Source organism: Ciconia boyciana, chromosome 3 (genome assembly GCF_034638445.1).
Source record: "Ciconia boyciana chromosome 3, ASM3463844v1, whole genome shotgun sequence".
Lineage (NCBI taxonomy): Eukaryota > Metazoa > Chordata > Aves > Ciconiiformes > Ciconiidae > Ciconia > Ciconia boyciana.
Window position 1 is genome coordinate 7057999 of NC_132936.1, and position 23885 is coordinate 7081883.

At 44.3% G+C, this 23885-nt stretch overlaps 1 protein-coding gene across 1 annotated transcript in view; it reads right to left on the reverse strand.

The window, feature by feature from the left end:
- Nucleotides 1-8558: 8558 nt before the first annotated feature.
- ADGRF5 (adhesion G protein-coupled receptor F5) overlaps nucleotides 8559-23885 on the reverse strand; it is a 37524-nt gene continuing 22197 nt past the window's right edge. The window contains exons 11-21 of the mRNA XM_072855570.1: nucleotides 23115-23279; nucleotides 22761-22979; nucleotides 22280-22498; nucleotides 20942-21094; nucleotides 19935-20131; nucleotides 18783-18959; nucleotides 15997-17364; nucleotides 14995-15036; nucleotides 14835-14894; nucleotides 10001-10085; nucleotides 8559-8638 (exon numbers count right to left, since the gene is read on the reverse strand). Of these exons, the coding sequence (XP_072711671.1) occupies nucleotides 8559-8638; nucleotides 10001-10085; nucleotides 14835-14894; nucleotides 14995-15036; nucleotides 15997-17364; nucleotides 18783-18959; nucleotides 19935-20131; nucleotides 20942-21094; nucleotides 22280-22498; nucleotides 22761-22979; nucleotides 23115-23279 (2765 nt within the window). The remainder of the gene's footprint in view (nucleotides 8639-10000; nucleotides 10086-14834; nucleotides 14895-14994; nucleotides 15037-15996; nucleotides 17365-18782; nucleotides 18960-19934; nucleotides 20132-20941; nucleotides 21095-22279; nucleotides 22499-22760; nucleotides 22980-23114; nucleotides 23280-23885) is intronic.

A 23885-nucleotide genomic window follows, 5' to 3' on the forward strand; every position in this document is an offset into this window, starting at 1 on the left:
TTACCATTAACTTCATATCTCTTTGGAAATCATCATCTCACAAGTCAAGGAGAGGGATGGGAGTGTATGAAGATGAAGACTGGATCTGTGGTACTAGAGTGTGCTGGATAAGGTGTTAACACCCTAGAACTTACTGCAGATGACAGGAAGCAACCTATGTAGTATGTCCTAACATCTGTGCTTTCAAGGGCTCTAACAGTTTCCACACTTGAAACTTTGTTACCCAGGTTTCCTCCAAAAGCAGTTTCTTCTTGTCTGCATATCAGAACAGAAAGAGTTCAAAATGCAAACGGTAAATAACTACAGAGGGTGAAGCTACCCTTGTATTTATCAGATACCTGTCACAAGTGATGGCAGCCAAGGGAAAATGCACTCTCCATGGCAGTAGGTTATACACAGGGAGCTGGTTTCCACTTGTTTTTACACTTGGATTCATCCTGGTGCTCACACCAGTCCTGTGAGTAGGGACAAACCATCCATTTAATTAAGGCATTATCAACAAGTTAATACTCTGTCCCTAGAGTAAAGGGACACCAAGAATAAGACTGCAAGTTGTCACCACTCACTCCAAAAACACGTGTAGGCTCTGACACTATTCAGTTTACTTGTGTAGACAGAGCCCATGTCTTCACCCCCTGCCAAACCACATGCCGACTCCTCTCTGCCAGCAGAACCTGTGATGGCGTCCAGTCACAGAGGATGTCCCAGCAGGTGATATTGGGTGCACTTGGGCCCTGCTTGATGCTCTGTCTCCCTGTTGAAACCTAGGAATAAAAGTCTGTCCCCAGCCCCAAGAGAAGGGGATGGAGCTGCTCTCCTCCAGGAAAGAGGAAAACCCTGTCCAGTCCATGTCCAGGACATCAGGGCCTTGCTGGGATCTGCTGGTTGCTGCTTCATGTCCTGCTGGGTCTGGGGCCTTCTGGAAGGAGGCTGTTGGGCTTGACAGTGCTGCTGGTGGCTGGGTCCAGGGATTTCTTCTCCCCACATCAGGAAGGTGGTTTTCCCCTGCTCTCTTCTGAGCCTGCTGGCAGCAGAATGTGATGGCTGGGAAAGATGACAGGGACTGGCACTTCTCCCTTTGAATGATGTTACTTTAAGCCTTTGCACGGGGGTAGGAACACATTCCAGCTGCCCCTCGGCTAGACCCAAGCCCCACTAGCTCCTCATCCTGAGAGTAACAGAGTTCAGAGCATCTCATCAGTGCAGAAAAAACACCTCAAGAGTATAGCTGCAGTCACTCTCTACAAACATTCCAGTATCCGCCCCTTTTCTGGGAAACTGTACACACAGTCCATTTTCCTTGGGATCTGAAGATTGATAGTGTCAATCTTCCCAAAAGATGCCCAAAGGAGAAAACCAAAAGAACATGTTCAGAGTCTGCTCACTTCCTTGCTCTTCCTCGGTTCCCAAAGTGCTTTGTTTTACTACCCATTGGGCTTTGTACTGGTTACACTGGGATGCTCTATTATCTGCAACAAATGCTCTGAATACCCCTTAAATATTGCTCGACTTAATGTCGTAGACAGATTCCAGGATCTCTGCAGCTCAGCATCACTGCTCACTCCTTCATTTCCTAGGAGCTTACGTCTCCAGGATACAGCACTTCTGTGTACGAGTAGCAAAATCCATGTTGGGCACTCGCTGTTGCTTGCAAATGGACACTTGGTTGCTTACTAGCAAAAGAGGAAGGTTATTATGGGCAAAACATGACCCTGATCAATGTTGGAGCAAAATCAAGAACAGCTGTTGCTGGGCCAGCTGCTTGTTTCACTGCTGTTGGGGAAAATCATCTCACAAAAACTAGGACAAGAAAAGAGCAGCTTGGTCTTTCCTGTGCTGGCTTCCAGGCCGAGTTAACTCAGCCATTTTTAATGTAGGCTCACAGTTCTTATCTTTGGCTTCTCCTGCTTCTGAGTTGATCCAGGAAAGCAGCATAGGAATGGATGAAAGGCACCATGGCCACAGGTGAAGTGTAGTTTTCTGGAACTCCTGGAGTTCAAATAAAAGTAATCATCATGGTGTAAATTGTTTCCCATGTGCAAATGCTGCACTCAGCCCATGAGCTACAAGCTTAGGAAAAGTCAGCTGCTAAGCACTATAGTTTTAGGTAGTTCCTCTCTCCAGTGTGTCTGCACTGCAATTAAATACTTTCTGTGTTCAGTCACTATAGCAAGTAGCTGACAGCCTCTCTTGGCTCTCTTAAACATCATGTCTAATAAAGGCAGCTTTGCCACAGTCATTGGAGCAGAATATTGAAAGCATGAGTTTCTAAGGCTCTTAAAATCTGTATTTAGGCTCCTTAAATAGACTGGTACTGAAGTTGCCCAGAGGCATTGACTAAGTGTAGTTTCTAGCCTGAGACCTTGTTTGACCTGTACCTCTGAATACCAGGTCAGTTCTAAGGAAGTCCCCCTAACTCTGACCCTCCAGGAGGAGGACTATAATAAGCCTGACCTGCCATTTGGAATTTCTCTAGAGAAGTGTTTTTTGGAAACTGTAGATCAGATTTTTTTATGCCTGTGTTTATGAAGGAAAAAATTTGCTCTGCGTGCAAATACAAACAATAGCTGAAGTGTTGGTGATTTTTGCTCGTGGTCAAAGCATGTATAGGTCTTTGTTTCCTGTTCAAACTTGCACTTAGGGGATTTATTATCCTAAAAGCAAAGAACTGCGTTTCTAATTGTCCTTTGCTTAACTTGCACAAGAAATGGGAATCCCGCTGTGGGATGGCAAATCCCTTTCTCTCTAACCTCCACCCACAGGCTTTCAGTGAAGAATATCAGTCTTGCTTGTGTGCCTCAGGCCTGTATGGGTGGTGGAGCTGGGTTACAGACCTGCAATCCTGGCATGGTGTTGCAGCTGCTGCTATCTTGCTTGCCTTACCCACCTATTTTACCTCACAGCATTGAACTGGAACAGTGGTCCGAGGTAATGGAGACTGGGGACCTGGATCCTAGGGAAGGAAGCCACCACATCCTCTTAGCTTCTGCAAAAGATCCATGTAACCTGCTGAAGATCCTTTGGAGCCACCAGGTGTTGTCAGCATTGCTTGTAGCTCTTAGCTACAGGGAAGAGATGTGAAAGGCACAGCTTAGACTGCCCGAGCAGAGAAGCAAGCAAGTGTAGCTTTGCCAGCTCCCAGCCCCAAGCTTAGGATGTCCCCTAGGAAGAGCTGTCACAGCAGTTATTCTCAAGCAAGGTGCCTGCCCTACCTCTTGTGGGTTTTCTAATCAGCAATGGCATCATTCAAGGGTGTGAACCTCCCTCATTCACTTACTCAGCCAGGGCAAAACACGATCTGTAGCCCAGGCTCCATGGTGTAGAAGGGTAGAAAATATTTCCACAGTGAAATATGGGGCATTTCAGACTTCATCCAAGTGACTTGGGTGCTCGCAAACAACGCCACATATCTCTGCTCCCGCACCTCACTGCCAGATCTTCTGCTGGTATAAGAAATGGAGCCTCTTTCTAACACCTCGGAGCATCACAGTGGGCCAGCTCTTGTGCGGTTGTTCCCTCATCCAAGGCTGGGACTGGAACTAGACGGTTCTCATGGACATATATTTTCTTTGTTGTTAAAAAGACACCTCATCCTTCCCAGCGTGGCTGGCTGCTGCAGACCTGCAGTTAAACATGGGCTGTGACTGCAGAGCTGGCTGGCCATCACTGCTGCAGGGAGGGCTGCAGACAGGCTCCTTCTGTGCTACCCTGGCTCGCCTGGCCTTGGGGAGAGCATAGGCTAAATGGGCGGTGCTCGCAGCAGCGCTGGACCAGGGACAACCAGGACCCTCTCCTGAAAGCGTTGCTTTGAGTGATTGCTCCTGCCAGGCAGCAAGTGGAAAAAATCCTGAAAGCTCTCATTTGGCCCACATGCTGGTTTATTTACCGTCCGGGAAAGGCTGTAGCTGTGGTAGGGGGACTGCCACGCAGGGAAGGGAGCAAGCTGCCTGGGCCAGCCTGCAGCACAGCGGATGACGCCTACAAGAAGCCAGCAGTGTTACCCCCTGCAATGCACACCCTCTTTTTCAAGGGTCTGACAGGCGGGCAGAGATACACCCAGACCGCACGATCCTTGAGCACTTTCCTGTTAGAAAGCCCGGGTAAAGCACAGGACACAGCCAACGTGGCACACCCGGCCTGCGGGCAGGGCAGACTGCCTGACGAAGGTGCGTGCCTTTCACCCACAGCTCTTCTTTCCCGGCTGCAGCGGCTCCATCCCCTTCCCTTGGGGCTGAGGGCGGATTTTCACTGCTGCGTTTAATTAGCAAAGGGGAGCATTAGGCCGGGGCCAGGGATACCCCAGCGCCCCGGCGGCGGCTGCGGCCGGGCCCAGGCCGCCGTTCCCCGCCCGCCCTGAGGGGGCGGCGGTGCCGCTGCCGCGGCCACCTGCCCGGTGGGGTGGGGAGCCTCCGGGTGCGCATGCGCGGAGGCAGGCGTTGCCAGGCGACGCAGCTGGCGGTTGCGGCGGCGCCGCCGTGCGAGGGAGCGGCGCCGCCGTGTGGGGGCCGCGGCCGGGGACCCCGTGGGCCCCGTGGGCCCCGTGGACCCTGAGGGTCTGCGGGCACGCAGCCCGGCCGGAGGGCTCAGCGGCACCGCTGGGACGTCGGGGTGGGTCGGAGGGGAAAGCTTCCTTCCTGCCCGATAAAAAAGCTGACGTGCTGAGATGTGCACCGTTCGTTATCCTGCAAAGAGGCGGGAAAACGGGACGAGTGATCCAAGAAAAGGCCGTGGGAGGATTAGCACTGCTTATCCCAAGGAAAAAGCTGAAAAGAACTTGGAAAGAGTGTAAGCTGGAAGAAAGGATCCTAGCTTTGGTGTAGATTGTATCGTATGCTTTATCCCTGGTTTTCTAACAGGAAAGTACTAAGGAAATTACATGATCTGTGTGTGAATCTGCCTGTCAGCCCCATGTCTTCTCAACGGCATTGAATCGTGTTAGTCGTTGAGGACCAAAAGCCTCAGAGAAGTTCTCGTGAGTTCACAAGTATTGACGATTAGTAGAGCTTGTTAGAGCTGCCACCGAGGGAGGGATGGGCAGAATGTGACCATCTCTACAACTGCTTGAAAGGAGGTGGTAGCGAGGTGGGTGTCGGTCTCTTCTCCCAGGTAACAAGTGATAGGACAAGAGGAAATGGCCTCGAGTTGCGCCAGGGGAGGTTTAGATGGGATATTAGGAAAAATTTCTTCACTGAAAGGGTTGTCAAGCATTGGAACAGGCTGCCCAGGGAAGTGGTTGAGTCACCATACCTGGAGGTATTTAAAAGAGAAGTAGATGTGGTGCTGATGGACATGGTTTAGTGCTAGGTTAGTCCTAGGACTTGGCAGTGCTAGGTTAATAGTTGGACTTAATCTTGAAGGTCTTTTCGAACCTAAACGATTCTATGGTTCTGTCCCAGTCCCTGGCGAGCCACAGCCAGACCTTCATGACCTCTGTGGCTCTGCCCTCCCCGCAGCACATCCAGTTTCCTACCAGCTGCTGGCAGCAGGGTGGGTGAGGGAGGTTACATCAGCAGAAAGCACTGTGAGTATGGGGGGGAGGTTTAGGGAGGCCCTAATCTTGGGGGGCAGAGATATGTGAGGAATGGGTATGTGAGGAAGACCATGGAAACTTGGATGATTGGAAAGGGAAGAGCGTTGGAGGGTATAGGACATAAGCCTGTAAGAAGTGAACCTCATTTCTTCTGCTCATGGGATTAATGAATCCACCTGAGGTCACAGGTGCTACAAGGTAACGTGCAGTTGGACGTACCTTACATACTTGGCACTTTGTACATGGGGGGGGGGGGCGACTTTTTATTCTTGCCTAACTTGACTTTTCCAAAATGCAGATGTTTCCTGAACATGTTTCCTGGGGCAGTGTAAGAAGTAAACATGCTGGCCAGACTGCTGAGCTGTGAAAACATCAGAGATGAGAGCATAATTGGCTTCATGGTCCAAAGAAAAGGTATCAGAACTGCACACCTGTAAACCCCAGTTCTGGGGCACATTGATTTTCACTGGCCACTGTAGTATGGATAAAATGGTCCTGGGCTCTTTGCATTGTTCATATCGAAGGTTCCCGAAGTCTTTAAGGAATGAAGAGTGAAATCTGGGCTTGAGCACGTCTAAGAGTTGTTCAGCAACTATCACAACCCAAATACTCTAAGCAAGGAGTGTGAGAGAAGGCAGGTCTGTGCTTCAGAGACCTGTATGTCACAATTGCCTCCTTTACTATTTTTCTTGAGCTGGAATAAATCAGAGGAGGGTGTCAAGGCAGTGACTGTTCTTCATCCATTGCTGTAAAAGGTGGGTAAGGGAGAGATCCCACCCTTTCCAGAGATCAGGTGAACCTGGGAGGTTTTTTTGCAATGTAGTTTAAGCAGGGGGAGGTACATGAGTGACAGCAATCATCAGGAAACAAGCCCTGTGACAGCCCTCACTTCAGGAACGGGTGTGAATGGAGGGATCTGGGCTTTGATCAGCACAAAGGGAAGTCAGGATAAAGGATTGGGCCAGATGACCACAAATAGCCAGCTGACCAAAATGCCAGACTCCTGAGGGGAGCAAGCTGTTGGTGAGCCCACTGCCCACTTTGCCTGTGCCAAAGACCTGGTTCTTGCTCCTGAGAGTGGGTAGGAGGGGTATAGGGTGGTTGCTGCCACATGTTTCCAATTCTTCCTCCATTCAGCACTCCCTTCCACCTTTTCTTCTCTCCCCTTTTATCTTGATCCGTATATAAATACAAGTGAAGTCTTGGCCCCAAGCCTTTAAGACTGGCACAGTTAATTTCTTAGCTGCTTCTCTTTCATAAACTGTCATGGCTTTTGTAACACTGGCAAGGACCTTGCCTTTGAAGATCCACCCAAAAACGGCCCTTCAGTGCCAGACAGCTCAGGATCACATCCTGATTTCTCATTCACATACAGTCGAGGCCCATGCTAAACTGGGAGGTGTGGTGAAACCTCAGAGGTGAAATGTCTGCAGAGATAAGGTGTGGTGGGACTGTGCTGTCTGCAGGGACTCGTACTTTACAGTTTACATAAAGCCTATTCTAACTTGGTGGGAGTGGATGGTTCTGCAGCAGGTCATTACTGCACAAGCTACTTCCAGAGTGGGTTAGACCAAATGGCTGTCCAAAGGCAAATTTTGGTTGGAATAATTTGCGAAGGTCTGATTTTCAAGTTTCCACTGGCCATGCAGTTCAAAGAGATTCTGGATTTTCAAATATTTATTAATCTCTGTGTTCTAGTTCTAGTATTATATCTACATCTTCAAGCAAAAAGAAATTGCTTTCAATATAAGTAATACATTTGATTGATGCTTGTTTATTGTCTTCAGTCATCACCGCTGGCCCATACCAAACCGTCACACATGCCTATAACTGTAGGCAACTGTTTCCCATTCTGGTTCATCCCAAAGTCCTGGGAACAGGTTCACCACTGGTAAGCATAGGCCTGATTCCCCAATAACCAAATGGGGCTGTAGCACCTGACAGCAGTATTTGATATTGGCCTCAAATCTAAATCTTCATGATTCCATCTATCGTATTTTACATTAAGTTTTGTAACATTTGTGTGTGCTATAAATACTTTGCAGGCTCTCTCATAGCCCTCTGCTTAAGACAGGAGTCCTGCCTTTAAAGGTATACAGGCTTGGAAATAACTGATTCCACAAATGTAGTTTGAGAGCAATAATTTATACAAAACCTTTCATCCTGCCTGGCACATGGTGGTTTATATTCAGTGCAGAGTTGACTCTCTGAGCCCTCCAAGTGTGATTCTCCTCTGAGAGGAGACCCAGACATACAGACTTTACACAAGAGACTCCTTGCATATTTAACAGTACTATGCATTAAATAAATGCAGTCCCCTCTGTGGTAGAGGGCAGCAACCATCTCTGTCTTACCACATTACATATCAAGGGAAGGACAATTATAGTTAAGGATATAAAGCTTTCTTTTCTTCAAAAAAGAAGACCACACTGGAATCATCATGGGCTTCATTTTATCTAAGTCAAAAGTGAAGATCTGAAATAGACCTTTCAGTTGTGGATCTTTGGTTCCAGAAAGTCTCAAATAGAAAGTGGAGAGCACTATACCCTATGGCCTTTCCAGACTCTAATACGAGGGCAGGAGAGAAGCTGTGAGGTACTTGTGTATCTACACAGGCCTTTGGAATCATTCAGAGAGTTGGTAGGGGAAATACTAAAACCGCTGGACAACAGCTGTATATAGCACTGCAGTTCATGGCTCAGTATTGCATAGTGCTAAGCCCCCTCTTAAAGGCTGAGAATTCTTCACTCCCAATGTCTTTACCAGCACATGAAGGCCTTCAAATCCTTCCAAGTTTGAAACACCTTGTCATCTCTTCTGGGGTTGGCAGCCCCTGTAAAATTCCACCTCTCAAAGCTTCCCTGCCTTACACATTAACCAGAAATTATTATTCCAGAAGAATGCACCAAGGCACAGTTCAGTGAAAGTGAAGCTGTCCACTTCTTGATGACTCACAGGTGCTTTTTCTGTGTGTCTTGGAAAGAGCAGAGGTCCTTTCAGAGTTACATGATTTAGCATTTGCAGTGGCTCAGTTAAGCAAAGAATATGACTTGGAAGTGTTTTCAGAGGAAGAGCTGGATGGCTCTGAAGAAGATACTCTGTATTTTCCTGCAAAACAAAGCAGAGTGGTTAGACATAAGGACAGATAGCCTGGGATATGTTGGCACTGCAAAGTAAGGACAGTTAGATCTGTCCTGATGACCCAGGTGGCTTTGACTTGGTCTGCTGCCCTGATACTAGCTGGATTACAGCAATGCCAGCAACCACAGAAGTCAATGTGTTTGGTGACACAGCCAGATATGTCAGCTTGAACTGACAATCATGCCATAGCGTAGTAATTTACTCACACAAATGGAGGCACTTAGTGGTCCTCCTTGAGCATGGAGATGCATCTAGAACACACAGAATCATAGAATCATTTAGGTTGGAAAAGACCTTTAAGATCATCAAGTCCAACCGTTAATGTAGCACTGCCAAGTCCACCACTAAACCATGTCCCTAAACACCACATCTACATGTCTTTTAAATACCTCCAGGGATGGTGACTCAACCACTTCCCTGGGTGGCCTGTTCCAATGCTTGACAACCCTTTCGGTGAAGAAATTTTTCCTAATATCCAATCTAAACATGCTCTTGAGATGAATCCCAGCTCCCTCCCTCTTGTTACCACAAGGCTCTAAACTAAGACCCAGGTGCACAGAGCCCAAGAGCAGAGTGTGGAAGAGAGTGCTAATAATATGGGAGTTTCAGGTAGCAGCAACATGGGCAGTTGTGGCAGTTGTGGGCAAGTCTCATTCTTGTGGTGGGAGACTTCTGTATCTGCCTAGTGTACTCATGTAAACTTACTGTAACACAGTCAGAGACCAACTTCTTGTTCCATTATCTGACTAATAAACAGACTCTTAAAAAGCAGTTGCTTGCCTACATTAAACTCCTTCATATCCCACTTTGACCAAATGTCACCATCTTCTCTGAGCAATGGCTGGATGCAAAGATTACACGTTTAGGAATGAAATTACTCATATTTTAGCAATGCTTCTTGCAAACTAAAGGCATAACTGAAATGGTGGCATCCATAAAATGACTGCCAGAGGACCTTTGAAGAGATACAACTCCAAGGTAGTGAAGAGTGCCCAAACAGTAGATGAACTGAGGAGCACTGTGCCATGATATCATTAAGCTCAAAACAAAGTTCAGTTAGTGGGTTTTAGAATTGGTGAAACATGCCACCATCCAATACTTGTTTTAGTGTTAGACAATTATGCTGCTGGCATTATGATACAATCATGAGCAATTATGCTAGGGATTCCAAGGACTTATTGCAGTTCCTTTGTAGAAGATGAAACATCATCTATGGATGGATGGATAGACAAATAGATTGATAGCTATCAGGACAGACAGACCCTGAGAGTGAGAACGCAGGCAAAAACCTTGTTTGTGCTTCAGTAGGAGAGATCTATTGTCACATACCTGTTTTCCCACATAAGTTGTTAAAGGTTCTTGAAAATGGGTAGCTCATAGCAAGCATTGGTGTCACCAGGATCAGGGAGGATGACTGTAAGAGAGAAAATTGCTTTTTGTCAAAAGCCTAGAACTTTATTTGTAGCCACATTGAGGGGGAAAAAAAAGTTTACAATAAAATGTTGTTCAGTAGTACAAGCAGGCAATCTACAGAGGGGCAAGTTAGATGTTTGTGAGGCATCAAGTTCACCCATTTGCATGTTCATGATGGCGATAAAGGAAATCAACTTTAAAAGAAACTACAGGACACAAATGGCCTGTCTCCAACTGTTGGCCAGGGAACATGGCTTAGGCTCCAGAGTCTGTCATATCAGATAGTACAGAGTTCTGGTCCCTTATCTGAGGGAGTATATCCATTAAGATAGCCAGAAAAACTAAGATTTATATGCTAGTGGATGGTCGTTGAAAGCCAATAGCCTGAGATAATCAGAGGCAAATTTAACTTGACACACTAGAGGGCATTGGAACACAACTCTCTACAGTCTGGATGGGAAGGAATAAACTTTTTGCTGCTGAAATGAAGTTTCTTTTTTAGTTCTGGAGTGGTTTGAGAATTTAATGGGATTCCTCCAAAAGATGTGTCAAAAAAAAGTATGGAAAACACATCTTATTCTGTTCAATTTCTCTCCATTCATTGGGTTGTACCATGGTGGGGGAAATTAGGCAGTCTTGTGCACTGTCACCTATATCATAAAATGTTAGAGAAAGAAGGTAAATGAGTCACATCTAAAAAGTTTGATCAAAGACTTTGATCTTGCTTTATTTATTCCTTATCAGCAGAACTGCCAAGGAAATACACCAATTCCCACTCCCTGGGGCAGCTTCTACAGTGTCAACTGGAGTTGGAAGTGTCTGGCCCAGGAGATTTTGTCTGAAAAGGAATTCAGAATTGGGGTCCAAGACTTAACAACTTGTTCTCTCCACTTTATTCTGCTGGATGTGTCAGTACAGGAGGGAATGAAGAAACTGACATGTTTAATGATAGTTCTATCAGTTATTCCTGCCTTCCTTCCAGTTTCCTGGGAAAAAGGAGTTCTTCCCACAGTCAGAATAGCACCACATTGAGTAGATGTCATTTTCAAGCCAGAAAGAAGGAATGGCACTTTAAAAATGCATTAGGAAATGTTCCCAGACCTGGATTTCCAGGAGTAATCCTCCTGCAGAAAATGCTGGAATACTTGGAGTACCAGTTAAAAAAATCCAGGTGGATGATTCTGGGGATCCTAAATGAAAAAATGTGAAGCAGAAACTGCGTCTTTTCTGTCTTGTCCTGACACAAGATCTGAATGTGGCAGATGGTTGGAGCACTTAAAACTTACAGTGCTGCTCTGCCTGGCTAATCACAGGCTGCCTCCTCCCAGGCCTTCAGCACATTGCTGGAGGGGACACGCAGAGAGGTCAGTGCTGAGTCCAATACTGTTTTAACATCTTCATTAATGATATAGATGATGGGAAAAGTGCACCCTCACCAAATCTGCAGATAATACAAAACTGGAAGGAGTGGCTGATAGATTAGATGAGTCTGCTGTCATTCAGAGGGACCTCAACAGGCTGGAGAAATGGGATGGCAGGAAGTTCAGCAAAGGGAAATGTGAAGTCCTTCTGTCCCTGGGCAGGAACAACCCCAGGTACCAGGACATGCTGGGGGCCATCTGACCGGAAAGGAGTAAAGACAGAGCCAGACTTTTCTCATTTGTGCCCAGTGAAAGGACAAGAGGCAGTGGGAACAAGTAGAAATGCAGGAAATCCCACTTAAGAAGAAACTTTTTCACTGTGAGGGTGGTCAAACACAGGAAAAGGCTCCACAGACAGATCGTGGAGTCTCCATCCTTGGAGCTACTCAAAATCCAACTGGACACGGCCCTGAGCTCTAGCTGGCCATGCTCTGAGTGGGAGGGTGGTACTAGATGACCTCTGGAGGTACTTTCCAACTTCAGCAATTCTGTGATTCTTGTGGAAGCTGGAGTGATTCGAGCCAATGCTGCTCCTCTGAGCTGGCAGTCCAGCCTTAATGGACTCCTTAATTCCTTAGAGGCTATGTACCCATCTGTGTCAATTATGCTGGTTTTTAAGTCTGCTTCCCAGTTCTTTAGCAATACCTCTACAGGCTTTTCTGAATAAACCCTGTTCAGATACCAATATAAAACTAAGCTCTACTGTCATATAAGAGTGATGCTAGCATTTACCACCATTTTCTTTTTCCACCCCAAGTGCCACTGGTTAGATTCTGATGTCTTCAATCCCTTACCCATCCTGGAGTGGCTTCTTTGGTGTGGGATTATGTATGCAGAAGTGTAAGATGAAACAAGCATTTCTGTGTTAGAATACACAGAGTTATCCATCCTCATGCAGCCATCCCAGATAGAGGTATTTTATTCCTGTTGGCTGAAACTTTTCTGTATTCTGTGTCTGGGAATGTGGCCCCTCTTGTGCAGAAGCAGAGATGAACACACCTTTGGCATCAGCGCGAAAAGGATAACAAACAACTCTTGTAGCCACGACGTCTTCAACCAGCAGAGTTCTTTGTGAGGTGAATATGAGTCCATAGCCTCAGCTCTTGGCTCCCTCCTAAGGCTGTAAGACAAGTCCTGGGTCGCTGAGGCTATACCCACCTGTGTGTTGGCCTCCTATATTCTGCTTTAGAGGTTTGTCAAGCCTCTTTGTAAAAGCAGTTAATTCTGTGGTTTTACTCCTTTGTTCACACTGAGAGGCTGTTCCCCCAACCTCTCTAATGAGTACTGGTTGCTTAATGCCATAAGCAGATTTGCACTTGGTTGGATCCAAGGATCCTCTAGCCCCGTTGCTTCTTATCCAAAGAGGGCCACAGCAGAGGCCCTAGGGAAGGGTTTTACAGAAGCAAAGCAAGCTTGTAGCAGCAGGTCTTCAGAATGTTCTTTCCACCTCTGGCTGTCAGAGGTACAGGGACTTCTGGAGGCAGAGGCAAGGCCTTGGTGTTTAATAGCCCTTAATGGCCTATTAAGCTTCCACAAAATGAAGGAAACGATAAGAAAACCTAGGAGAGTGTCAAATATCCCTAATGTCCAGGAGCAAGGAGGTCTAAATCTCCTTTGCTTGCTTTGAATCTGCCACTCATTAGGGTCAGGCCTGGTCCTTAATTATCAAACTGGATGGCTTATTTTCTCCATGGCCTCGTAGCAGCATACATTGCTTTTACAATTCCCCATCAGTTGTCTAGGCTGAATTGTGCTATGTCGTTCTAGCACAGCAGTCATCCCACCTCTTTGGTACTTGTTCTGCCCTGCATCTTTCCAATTGGGCTATATCTTTTTTGAACTGAATTAAGCTCATTTGTCCCCTTGCCAGCATTTTCCCGTGGCTTAAATAGCTCTGCCTCCCTTTAGGCATTTTGGATGAAAGGCCTATGGTGCCATGAGATCTGTGGAGGTGAAGGACGCATGGAGAGAGGAACCAGGAGCTGCTAAAGATTAGAAGGTGTGAAGGGAGCAGATACGTGGCTGGCACAAGACAGTCTAGCTGCATGGCTGCCCAGTAGCTTACAGCAGCTGAGCCCTGTTTTACCCTTTTCAAACAGCCACTGAGCATTTTTTTTTCAGAGTCTTGATCTCTGGAGCACAAATTGAAATGGAAGAAATTCCATTTCATCATAATAAAAAGGGTTTTTTTTATGGTGAGGGTGGCAAAAGACCACAGCTTTTTGTCCAAAGAGTTAGTGGATTCTCCAGCTTTAGAGATACTGAAAACCTGATGGGACAGTGTCCTAAGCAACCTATTCTAGTTTACCTTGCTTTGAGCAGTGGGTTTGGACTAGATGATCTTTGGATGTTCCTTCCAACCTCAACTGTTCCATGATTCTGTGACGTCTCTGTTCAGAAGGAACACTGCCCATGTTTCTGTCCTAATTGTATTCCTCAGTAGTCATTTTCCTGAGGCACTGTGCAAGCTTTATTTTTTTCTTCTAAAGATGGAAGTGGAACTGTTTTTCCCCTTTAATGTGAATGCCTATCCTGAGCAGAGGCATTTCCAGATGCCCATTCAAGCTGTGCTTCAATGCAGGGGGGAGTGCAAGGGTCATTGGGCCAGAGGAGGTCTCTGCAGATGGAAGAGAAACCTTCCAGGATCTTCCTGAAGAATCCAGTCCCTGTTTGCAATGTATTATTTCTTTTTATTTTTTTAGGCACTGAATGTTTTGGCTTAAATGCAGGTATTTGCTGGGTATGGAACTCAAGTCTCTCCTGTTCTGGAAGTGTTCCAGGACACTTGGTTCCAGAACCACATTCATTTATGTTCTATCTTTTGCTCGTTGAAATCTGAGTCTTTGCAACACATAGACATGATTTTGACAAAAGATTCATACTTCTTCCCATTTTCTGTTCCCAGCATAAAGGGAGGCTAACCTGTCTCCTTGTCTCATGAGTTCAAGTCACAGTATCTCCATCCTTTCCTGCTCATAGCTGAAGGGCATCTTCCCCAAGAAGTTCCCTTTGCATTTCTCTTAAGTTGTGAATGAATAATGGTGCCACTGAAATTTTCTAACTTAAGGTTTCAGTTACATTTTGTGGTTTATTTCTTGTGAAATTTAGAACAAATGTCCACCAACCTAATTTTTTACCAATTCTAAGTGAAATAATGAACTTTGAAAAAGGGGATATATTCATATTTATATTGTTAGTGTCTTCTCTTTCTCTGACTAGTTCTAATAAATAATTCAGAATATGAAGTGCATTTGACTTAAAAGACACTTGGAGAATGTTAGACTATTCAGCAGTAACTCTGAAATACATTCTTAGGTCAAGGATCTAACCTTTGTTTGCTGCGAACTCCATTTGGACATTGAATTCCTCTTCAGCAGGGCTTCTTGTATCTATTTGTTAAAAAAAAAAAAATCAATCAGTAAATACAGCAATTTTGTTCAAATTCCAACAGTATTTTCACAAAATATAGGAAATAGTTTGAATTCTTACCTTCTTGTCCCAGAGAGTCCCAAACACCAAAATGAATAATCCCTAGGAGACAGATAATTACATGCAGTTTGGTGACACCAACCTTTTAATTGCAGTACCTCATAATTATCTCAAACATTGTCCATGTTGACTATTTAAACTCCAAACTCTTTGATAGAGGGTATTTTTCTAACTGCATCTCACATAAAGGACTGCTGATGCAGTGGGAGTTCTCCAGGCCTGCCCTCCTTAAACTGTGTGTATATCTGGTCTACAAAAGTGACACAGATAGTTTGCTAGCACTAAACGTATTTGGAAGAAGGGACCTTTGTGTATGGAAGACATGCTCTGCTTATGCTCCCCAGATAAGCTAGCAGGCTCACAATATAAAAGGCAAGTGAGTTTGGTCTGAAGCATACAATTTTGAGGCCATTCTTAAGAGACAGAGTATACATAACTATTGTGTCCTTAAGAAATCCTGTTGTATTGGGATCCTACTGGCCACCTAAATATGTTGTTGTAAAAATCATACTAACTGAAAACTCTCAATCATGTGTATTTTGGTCAGTTCTCCTCTCTATTATTAGTACTACTCAGCTGTCCTTGGTGGCTTTCATGTTGTTTATACTCCCCCATTACTTGAACCCACAAGAGCATAATATAATGCCTCCAGATGCACTTTAAATGAGACCAGATATGCTGAAGCTTGCCCACCTGAACATAATAGGGCTATTTTCCTGATCTTCAGGAATTAAGTTCTTACCAAAGCTACTGGCAAAGTTGGAAGTTATCTTTATGTCAGCTTTATCTATAAGGCACATCTTTTAAGGCAGCTGAGAATGCAAAATACTGCTGAATTCCTGGAATGGGTTTCCCAAAGAGCCCTTTGGGAATAAGGATGTGTAAGGCAGCCCTGAGCTTTCCCAAGCTGTTTTTATTCCCCCTCCAAGCACAGCACTGCAAGAATGTCACTACATGTTAAATGGCATAGAGGAAACAAAACCATACATATGTGTAACTCACCTGCAAACCATTGAGCAGAGCAAAGAGGATGTGGAAAGCTCGATGGCTGTTTTTGATGACAGTGGCAAGGCCAAATCCCCAGGTGAGGCCTAACAGTGGTGTCAAGATGGCCACACTTTTGCCAATTTGAAACAAAGAGTTCCTCTCCTGCCTGTTTGACCTATCCCCGACAGCTGGCCTCAGTATTTTTATTATAACAACTGCGGTGATGAACAAATTCATGGCCACAATGATCAGGGCAGGTATGACAAAGGCCAAGAGAGCTTTGCTGTCATTCCAGTTGAGCCAGCAGACATCCCTTCTGGTGTAATTGTTCCTTGGGAGTGTGACAGCGATGGTGATGACTGCAATGACAAAGGGGCACCCATATCCCAGACAGAATGCCACTGCTTTCTGAGCGGTCTTGCTTGTGTTATGTAAGATGAAGACCAGTCTGTAGAAAAGAATGAGGCCCAGGCTGAGCATCCAGAAAAAGGCACACAGGTAGAATAAGTGGATGAAGAAGGTGGCCACAAAACAGATACCTCTGCTCATCTGTTGGTTTTGGTCATTGATGGAGGCAGTGACAATGAACCACATGTCAGCAATCAGCAGTGATGTAGCTATGTTGAATATACAGACATGGCGCATATAGGAGGTTGTGTTGTTTGTCACATATTTCCAGACTAAGGATTCAATTATAATGCAGGCCACCAAACTCAAGATTGAAATGGCCAGGCCAATGTAGGTAATGTAATCTTCAACGTTTACCTGGGAGGATTTATCAGGTGACATCAGAATGGAGAATGCTGTCAAGTGATTGCAGGAGCAAATGACATTATTTTCTACCTCTGTGGGTGTGCAACCATGAGGATCCCAGCCCCCTCTGTTTTTGTCGAGTTTGAAGTTCCAAAAGACACACTGGGGCATCGTTAGAGATGAGTTTTTCTTTGCAAAGGTCATACTAATATTGAAATTGTGCCTTCTGTTGCTGCTCACAGTTGTTATCAGTAAGCCGTTCACATACTTGGGTCCATTCTGGGGCAAAATATGTCCAAGTGTTGAGTACATCACACTGACAATGGTTGAACCTTGGGGTAGATTCTGAATTGCAGTTTCACCAATGAGCACACTAACTGTGAGGTTTTCTGTACTGCGGAAGGTCTTATTATAATCTGTGGTGCTATTTTCTGTGACAACTATACCTTGTAGCTGAAGGGTGTGTGCAGAGACAGTAGGAATGGTATTATTAACTGGTTGGAGGTTCAGGGAAAAATTTTCTACTGAAGACAGTAACAAAGAACTTTTGAGTGTCTCCTCTTGATTCAGCTCTTCCCAAGCTTTAGTTGTGGAATCAGCAACAATAAAATTCACTGTGGAGAGGAAATTCTGAAACAACAGAATAATGCTGTTACTGAGATCCCATACAAATCATTGTTGTTTCTGATGGGAATTTCTGAGTGGTCCTAGAATTGCCTTTTGAAAAAGCCCAGCATTTTCTTATTTTGCTCAATCCATGTGAAACCTTCAGCTGTTAACCCTCTGCATGCTCTATTTTCAAGTTAAGGTTTCCAGAAGTGGAGCTGCGTGGCTTTTTTTTACATATTACTTAGTATTTTTTATTCTCCAGCCTTCTTTCCCTTCTTTCTCAGCCTTTGTGCTATCTTTGATTTCTCGCTCTCTCTCATGTAGGGTTCTCCAGCTACAAAACATCAAGTCTGTTTGCACTTTTCTGCTCAGAAGAGCAGTGCTTTTCCTCTGTACTTCACAATCAAGGTTTCCAAGTATTTCAAGGATATGTTTTTCCATCCATTTGTTGTAACATCTAACTGATTTTCCTTGTTTGATCCCTATCCTTATTTCAACCCTTTTTTCTATTTCTGCTCCTACTCATAGAATCACAGAATGGTTTTGACCTTTAAAGATCATCTAGTCCAACCCCCCTGCCATGGGCAGAGACATCCAGCCTGACCTTGAACACTTCCAATGATGGTCCATTCACAACTCTGGGCAACCTGTTCCAGTGTCTCATCACCCTCATTGTAAAAAATTTCTTCCTTATGTCCAATCTAAATCTACCATCTTTCAATTTAAAACAGTTGCCCCTTGTCCTGTCACTATAGGTTCTGGTAAAAAAGTCTTTCTCTGTCTTTCTTATAAGCCCTCTTTAAGCATTGAAAGGCCACAATAAGGTCTCCTCAGAGCCTTCTCTTCTGCAGGCTGAACAACCCCAACTCTCTCAGCCTTTCCTTCATAGGAGAGGTGTTCCAGCCCTCTGACCATTTTCACGGCCCTCCTCTGGACCTGCTTCAGCAGGTCCATGTCTTTCTTGTGCTGGGGACCCCAGAGCTGGACGCAGTACTGCAGGTGGGATCTCACCAGAACAGAGCAGAGGGGCAGAATCACCTCCCTCGACCTGCTGGCCATGCTTCTTGTTATGCAGCCCAGGTTACGATTGGCTTTCTGAGCTGCAAGTGCACACTGCTCGCTCATGTCCAATTTTTCATCCATCATTCCCTGTCTTTTCCTGTAACTTAGAATGCTAGAGACATTATGGGTCCCTAGAAGATTTCTAGTTGCTAAGCATACAGCAGTCTCTCTTTCATGCACAGGCTCCTTGTCTTCATTATTTTGACTTTTCATAAACTCTTCTGTATCTTTGCTGTCATTTCATCTTATTCCCATAATACTTTCCTGTTTCTGACCCTAACTAACTGTGAAATTTTTTCAGGAAAAATGTCATCCTCTGTGACAAAAGGGGCCAAAGGGCTTGATAAGTATAGGTAAGACTTAAACCAAAACCTTACTTGAATAATGAGCTCATCTGCATCTGCTGGGATAGAGGAGACCATATGCAGGATGGTAACGATTGCGCCTAGGTTTGCGGAACTGTTTATTATGCTTTGCTCCTTTCCTGTTGTTTCCTTAAGCTCTGCAAGGTAGGTAGGTAGGTTTGCTCTTGCCTCAGGACTGTTGACCAAGGACTGGAACAGAAGATAACAGTGCATTACATGTGTGCAATTTGCCTGGAGCTTGATCCTCCTTCATAATGGCTACCCCATCCTAGTAAAATAAACAGAGCCAGGGTCAGTCTAGACATGCTGGTAGTGTTCAACTCTCTGACCTTCCACAACAGGGTATCCTAACTGCCTATTGAGAGTGGTCTCTTGCCTGTGGGAACTTGTAGACTGCTCCTGGAAATTTCAGGGGAGAAAATAGTTGGCCTGGGCCCAAACCATATGAGGGAGCAATCTAGCAAGTTAAGAAAATGCATAATTGCATAGCTATGCCTCTGCCTGGTACCTTGCTGTGCCTAATTTACTAAAATAAACATAGTAAATATTTGATGAAAGAAAGATAATTGTTCTCATCTAACCTTACTGAGAGAAGGGTGACTCTGGATGGTTTGTAGAAGTGAAGAGCACTAGGATAGGATACCTAGGCTAAAAACCAAGGCCCAGCACCTACCTGTGAAGTGTAGTGGCTGAGAGGGCATGCTAAACAGGGCCTGGGTCTGAGGTTGGGCAGTGGCCCAGAGTTGTCCCTACTGCATCGTTGTTGGCGCACTCTGTAGCATGCTTTGGGCTTGTGCCAGCTAGCGCTCGCTGAGGCAATGCCTGAGCATGGTTCAGGGAACACCCCAGGCCAGCAACTGCCCCCACTGGACGCTATGAATAAGGTCACCTGGTCTGGGGGAGAGAGCGTTCGTGTGTATGGATATTAGCCGTGCAGTGCCACATGCCCTCTGGGCCAGAGAAGGGGACCTAGCCTCTTTCACTGACTTGTGTAGATATAGCCAATCATTCTTTATATATTTTAAAAGATAGTTTTAATTAAATATTTGATTTTGTAATGCTTCATATATTTTAGATTATGTTAAGGAAAAAAACACCCAACAAAAATTTTTGCTCTCTCCTATCTGCCCCCACCCCAACCTCTAGAAAACTCATAAATGTTACCTCGGCACTAGTCAACAGGTTGTTTATTGGTACAGACAGGCAGTCATTGCTTTCATTCTTCCATGATTTGTTGGAGCACTTGAAAGTTTTATTGCCTCGGGTAAAACCATGTGGATCAGTTAACTCATAGCATGGCTTTATTAATATGTCCCCTTCTCTTCCAATGCCAAGGCTGTCTGAGCAGGAAACTTCCTTATCTGTATTGAGAAAAAGATATAGATGTAGAAAACTAAGAAGCAGAGAGATGAATAATTTACCCCCATCAAACCTGTGACCTCCTGAAGTTGAGAGGCCTTTACATTAGTTAGGATTTCAGCTTGCTCTCTTCATTAGTTATGACCTTTCAGGGTGTATATGTCTTGCATTCCCAATTTTTTGGAATCATGAAATTAAAAAGGAAATTGAATAAAGCCCCTTGTTTTTGACTACTGAATCGAATCAACAAACCAATACCCAAAGTTTTAGGATCTGTCTGTTAGATTAGAGGGTTAGATAGGGGTGGAGTGGGATTATATTGACCACTATGTGAGGAGGAATTCACACCAAGTTTATTCTGCTAAGGGACTCAGTGCTGCTGTAGCACTAATAGGAAATTCATTAAGACCTTGATAGTGAGGCCTCAACACCTTTTTGATGAACAGTGAGTCTTGTTAATTGGCTTTGATTGGGTTAGTCATATCAGTAAATATCTGCTGATTAAAGTAAATAAAGTGTCTGCATATTTATTGCCTAAGAGAGTGAAATCTGGCCAGATACCATGATTCAACAGTAGGTACCGTGATTCATACAGTGAAGACAAGACATCTTGTCTATTTATTTTTTAAAATTACAGGAAAATCGATATTTTCCTCGGTATTTAAAAATTTTGTGTCAAAAAAGGAGACAAAATTTCTTGGCTAACAAAAACTACTCCTGTTAGTTGTCACCAGTGATAAATTTGTGGCATCTGATTTAACAGATACTGGGATTTCCTGTTTAACAGCTTTAAATAGTAACTTTTTTCTTACCAGGTATCAGGTGCAGTCTTATAGTTGCACTGTTGACTTTCTGTCCAATGTGGTTAATAAACTTGCAATATGCTGTGACCTTTTTCTCTTTGCTGCATTCTGTTTCTGTGTAATTGTACATGTAGCAAAACAAATTTCCTTTTTTCTTTTTCCCTGTGTGGAAGGATTGAGATAGGTTAACACAGATTTGGGGTCAATAAGCTAGCAGACAGCAGAAAGCTTCTGCAAAACTTTCTTTTCTGTGGGTCCTAGAGAAAGAAACTTCCTTTGTGGAAAAACTTCCTTTCTGTATGCTGATATCTGTCTCTTACTCCCCACTTAACAAATCTTCTGGCAGCTGCTGCATGATCAGTACCTTTTCAATTACTGGTGTATGAGCAAATCCTGCCCAAACCCTCTTTTACTGTGCAGGAACCAAAATTTGCTTTAGAAACCGTTTTGGAGAATACTCTTCTGCTTCTGCTTCTACCACAGGCATTTCATTTAGGCTAGGATACTTTTCTTGTTGTTCTTATATGGTTCTTTTGAACTCAGGATCTGTACCACGCTCCCATTTCTTTTCAGGATGCCTGTGCCTGAGGATCCCTGACTACAATCTCTTCAACAAGATCTTGGCATTTTTCTTAGCAGCCAGAGGACCCTTCAGTCTCCACCTGCTTTACACTTCAGACTGTTGTTTTTGCACTGCTGCATGTTTTCTGAGTTAGTTTAGGTGGCTCTTCTTTGCTTTTTTTCAAATTAACTGTTTTGTAACGCACTTGAAAACTTCTAGGATATAAAAACATGCCAGGGAAGCCCTAAATTTGAAGACCTAGAAGCTTAGGCTTTTGTGCTGTTAAAGATATGTTACCTGTATCCTTGAAGAAAATAGAATAGTTCTTTAAATTGCATTCTTAACGTGTTCTACATTTTTCATGAATTAGCAGGTCATCTTCTTAAGTAATGTTTCCTTGATACTCAGTTCAAAAAAGTGGCAGAGTGGAAGATAAAAGCAAATAAATGGAGTTCAGCAATTTCTAATCTGAACAATGATGAGGATGCTCACTTCTCACTGCCTGGCAAGGCAAACCAAACATTGAATTTACCTATTATGTATTTATCACTACAGCAGTGACTTCAGTTGCTGTTCTGTTAATCTCAGCCATGCTCCCCAAGCATAGCAACCATTCTAAAAAAAGTCTATTACCCTTTTTTTACGCTCTCAGGAGTACTTGTGGGTTGTCATAATAGCAGTAAGTATGAATTGGTTACACAGACCTAACTGAAAACAAAAAAAAACAGGGCCTGGGTTGTGACATATAGTGCAACTAGTGATTCTGCAAGTTTATTGTTTCTTACCAGCTTGAAATTCTTTTTGTTGAACCATGAATTTAACAGTGTAATCTTCCGTGCTGTTAGCACTTATGCAGCACTCAAGGGCTTGTTGCACTTTGCACCGTATAGATGCTGCAATGGGGTCTATCAGGATGTTCTGATTCAGTGGCAAGGAAATAACCTTGATTGTCACATTCGCAGAACTCTCCAAGTACTTCTGGGAGAATGTGCAAATGTAGGTGCCTGAAAGAAATGACACAAAAACCATGTCTCACTCAACAGAAGTGCTCCTCAGCTTTTGCATGGTCATGAGCCCTAATACTGAACAAGTACAGTGTTGTTGGCAACATCACGTCTTGCTGTCCTCCAGCAGTTATGATTTTAAGTCTTTTTTTTATTTACTGTGGCCAGGCTTCACAGTGTTTTGCAGGGCTAGGGATGCTGTAAATGAGCTGGTACGGAGATTTCATTGCCTTTGTAGCCAATACAAACCAGGTTCACTCACCGCTCCAGTCCTGGGTGGCAGTCTTCACTGAGAGCACAGATGTGGCTGGAAATCTGGTATTTTTGGTGTACATATCACAGTCTACTGTTTTTGTTTTATTTCCAGACTGGATTTTCCAACTGATACTGTCATAATTGCTCACATCACTTTCACACGTTACATTGAATGGACATCCCTCGGAAACCGATGAGTTTATGCTTGAAGATATTGTTATATGGGCTGAGACAACACAAGATAAATGTCATATTATTGAGAGTCACTTGTTATAATTATTTTCTTGCAAATGACGTGTGCCACAGAGGCCACCTACGCGTTAAAGAGCTGATGGTCTGTTACATGCTACCTGACTCCTACCTCTCCGGAGGTACATCACTCTGAAGTTTTGACTCTGCCTGGCACCGTGTTCAGTCTTCAGCTCACATGTATATGTCGTCACTGTACCTGACTTCTCAGGTGGGCATAGTGATTCATTGATGTTGAGCTTGTATTCAGTGCAGTTTCCACTGAAACTGGAGACTCCTAGAGAGAAATAAACATTCCTTGAAGGGCTATGGATGTCCAAAAATACCTGAGCTCTGGAAATCACAAGCAATCACTCTAGCTAAGGAAAACCTAGTGGGTTTGTATGTAACGTTTGACAGCATGGCACTTTTAGCTCATCATTGCTGAAGTTCATTCACATCTTTTACTCTGGCAGCACTCACAGTGGTCTTCCAAAGGCCTGAAGATGGCTTTCAGCACAATGCTGGGCACCTACTGCCAAAACCAGTCCTGAGAGCAACAACATTGCTTGGATACCTCAGGATAAGCCAAAATGAAGAGTATTCTGGTTCAGCCTAACCTCATTATCTGTGATATTTAGGATGAGTAAGATAAGTAAAACAGGAGTAAACACTGCAGATTTTATTGTCATCTTATTTTGAAATAAATATTTGGAGGTACTCGACAGTCATTCAGCTTTAAATCTGAAGAGTGCTGGTTTAGCTATAAGGGGAAAACACCATGAAAGCTGTCCCGTGCTGCAGCTGAAAGTGCATCAGGCATGAGAGCAGAGTTCCTGGGGGAAAGCCTGGCCACAGGGAATCAAGGGCAAAACAGCTCATTACAGTAGGCCAGGATCACCCC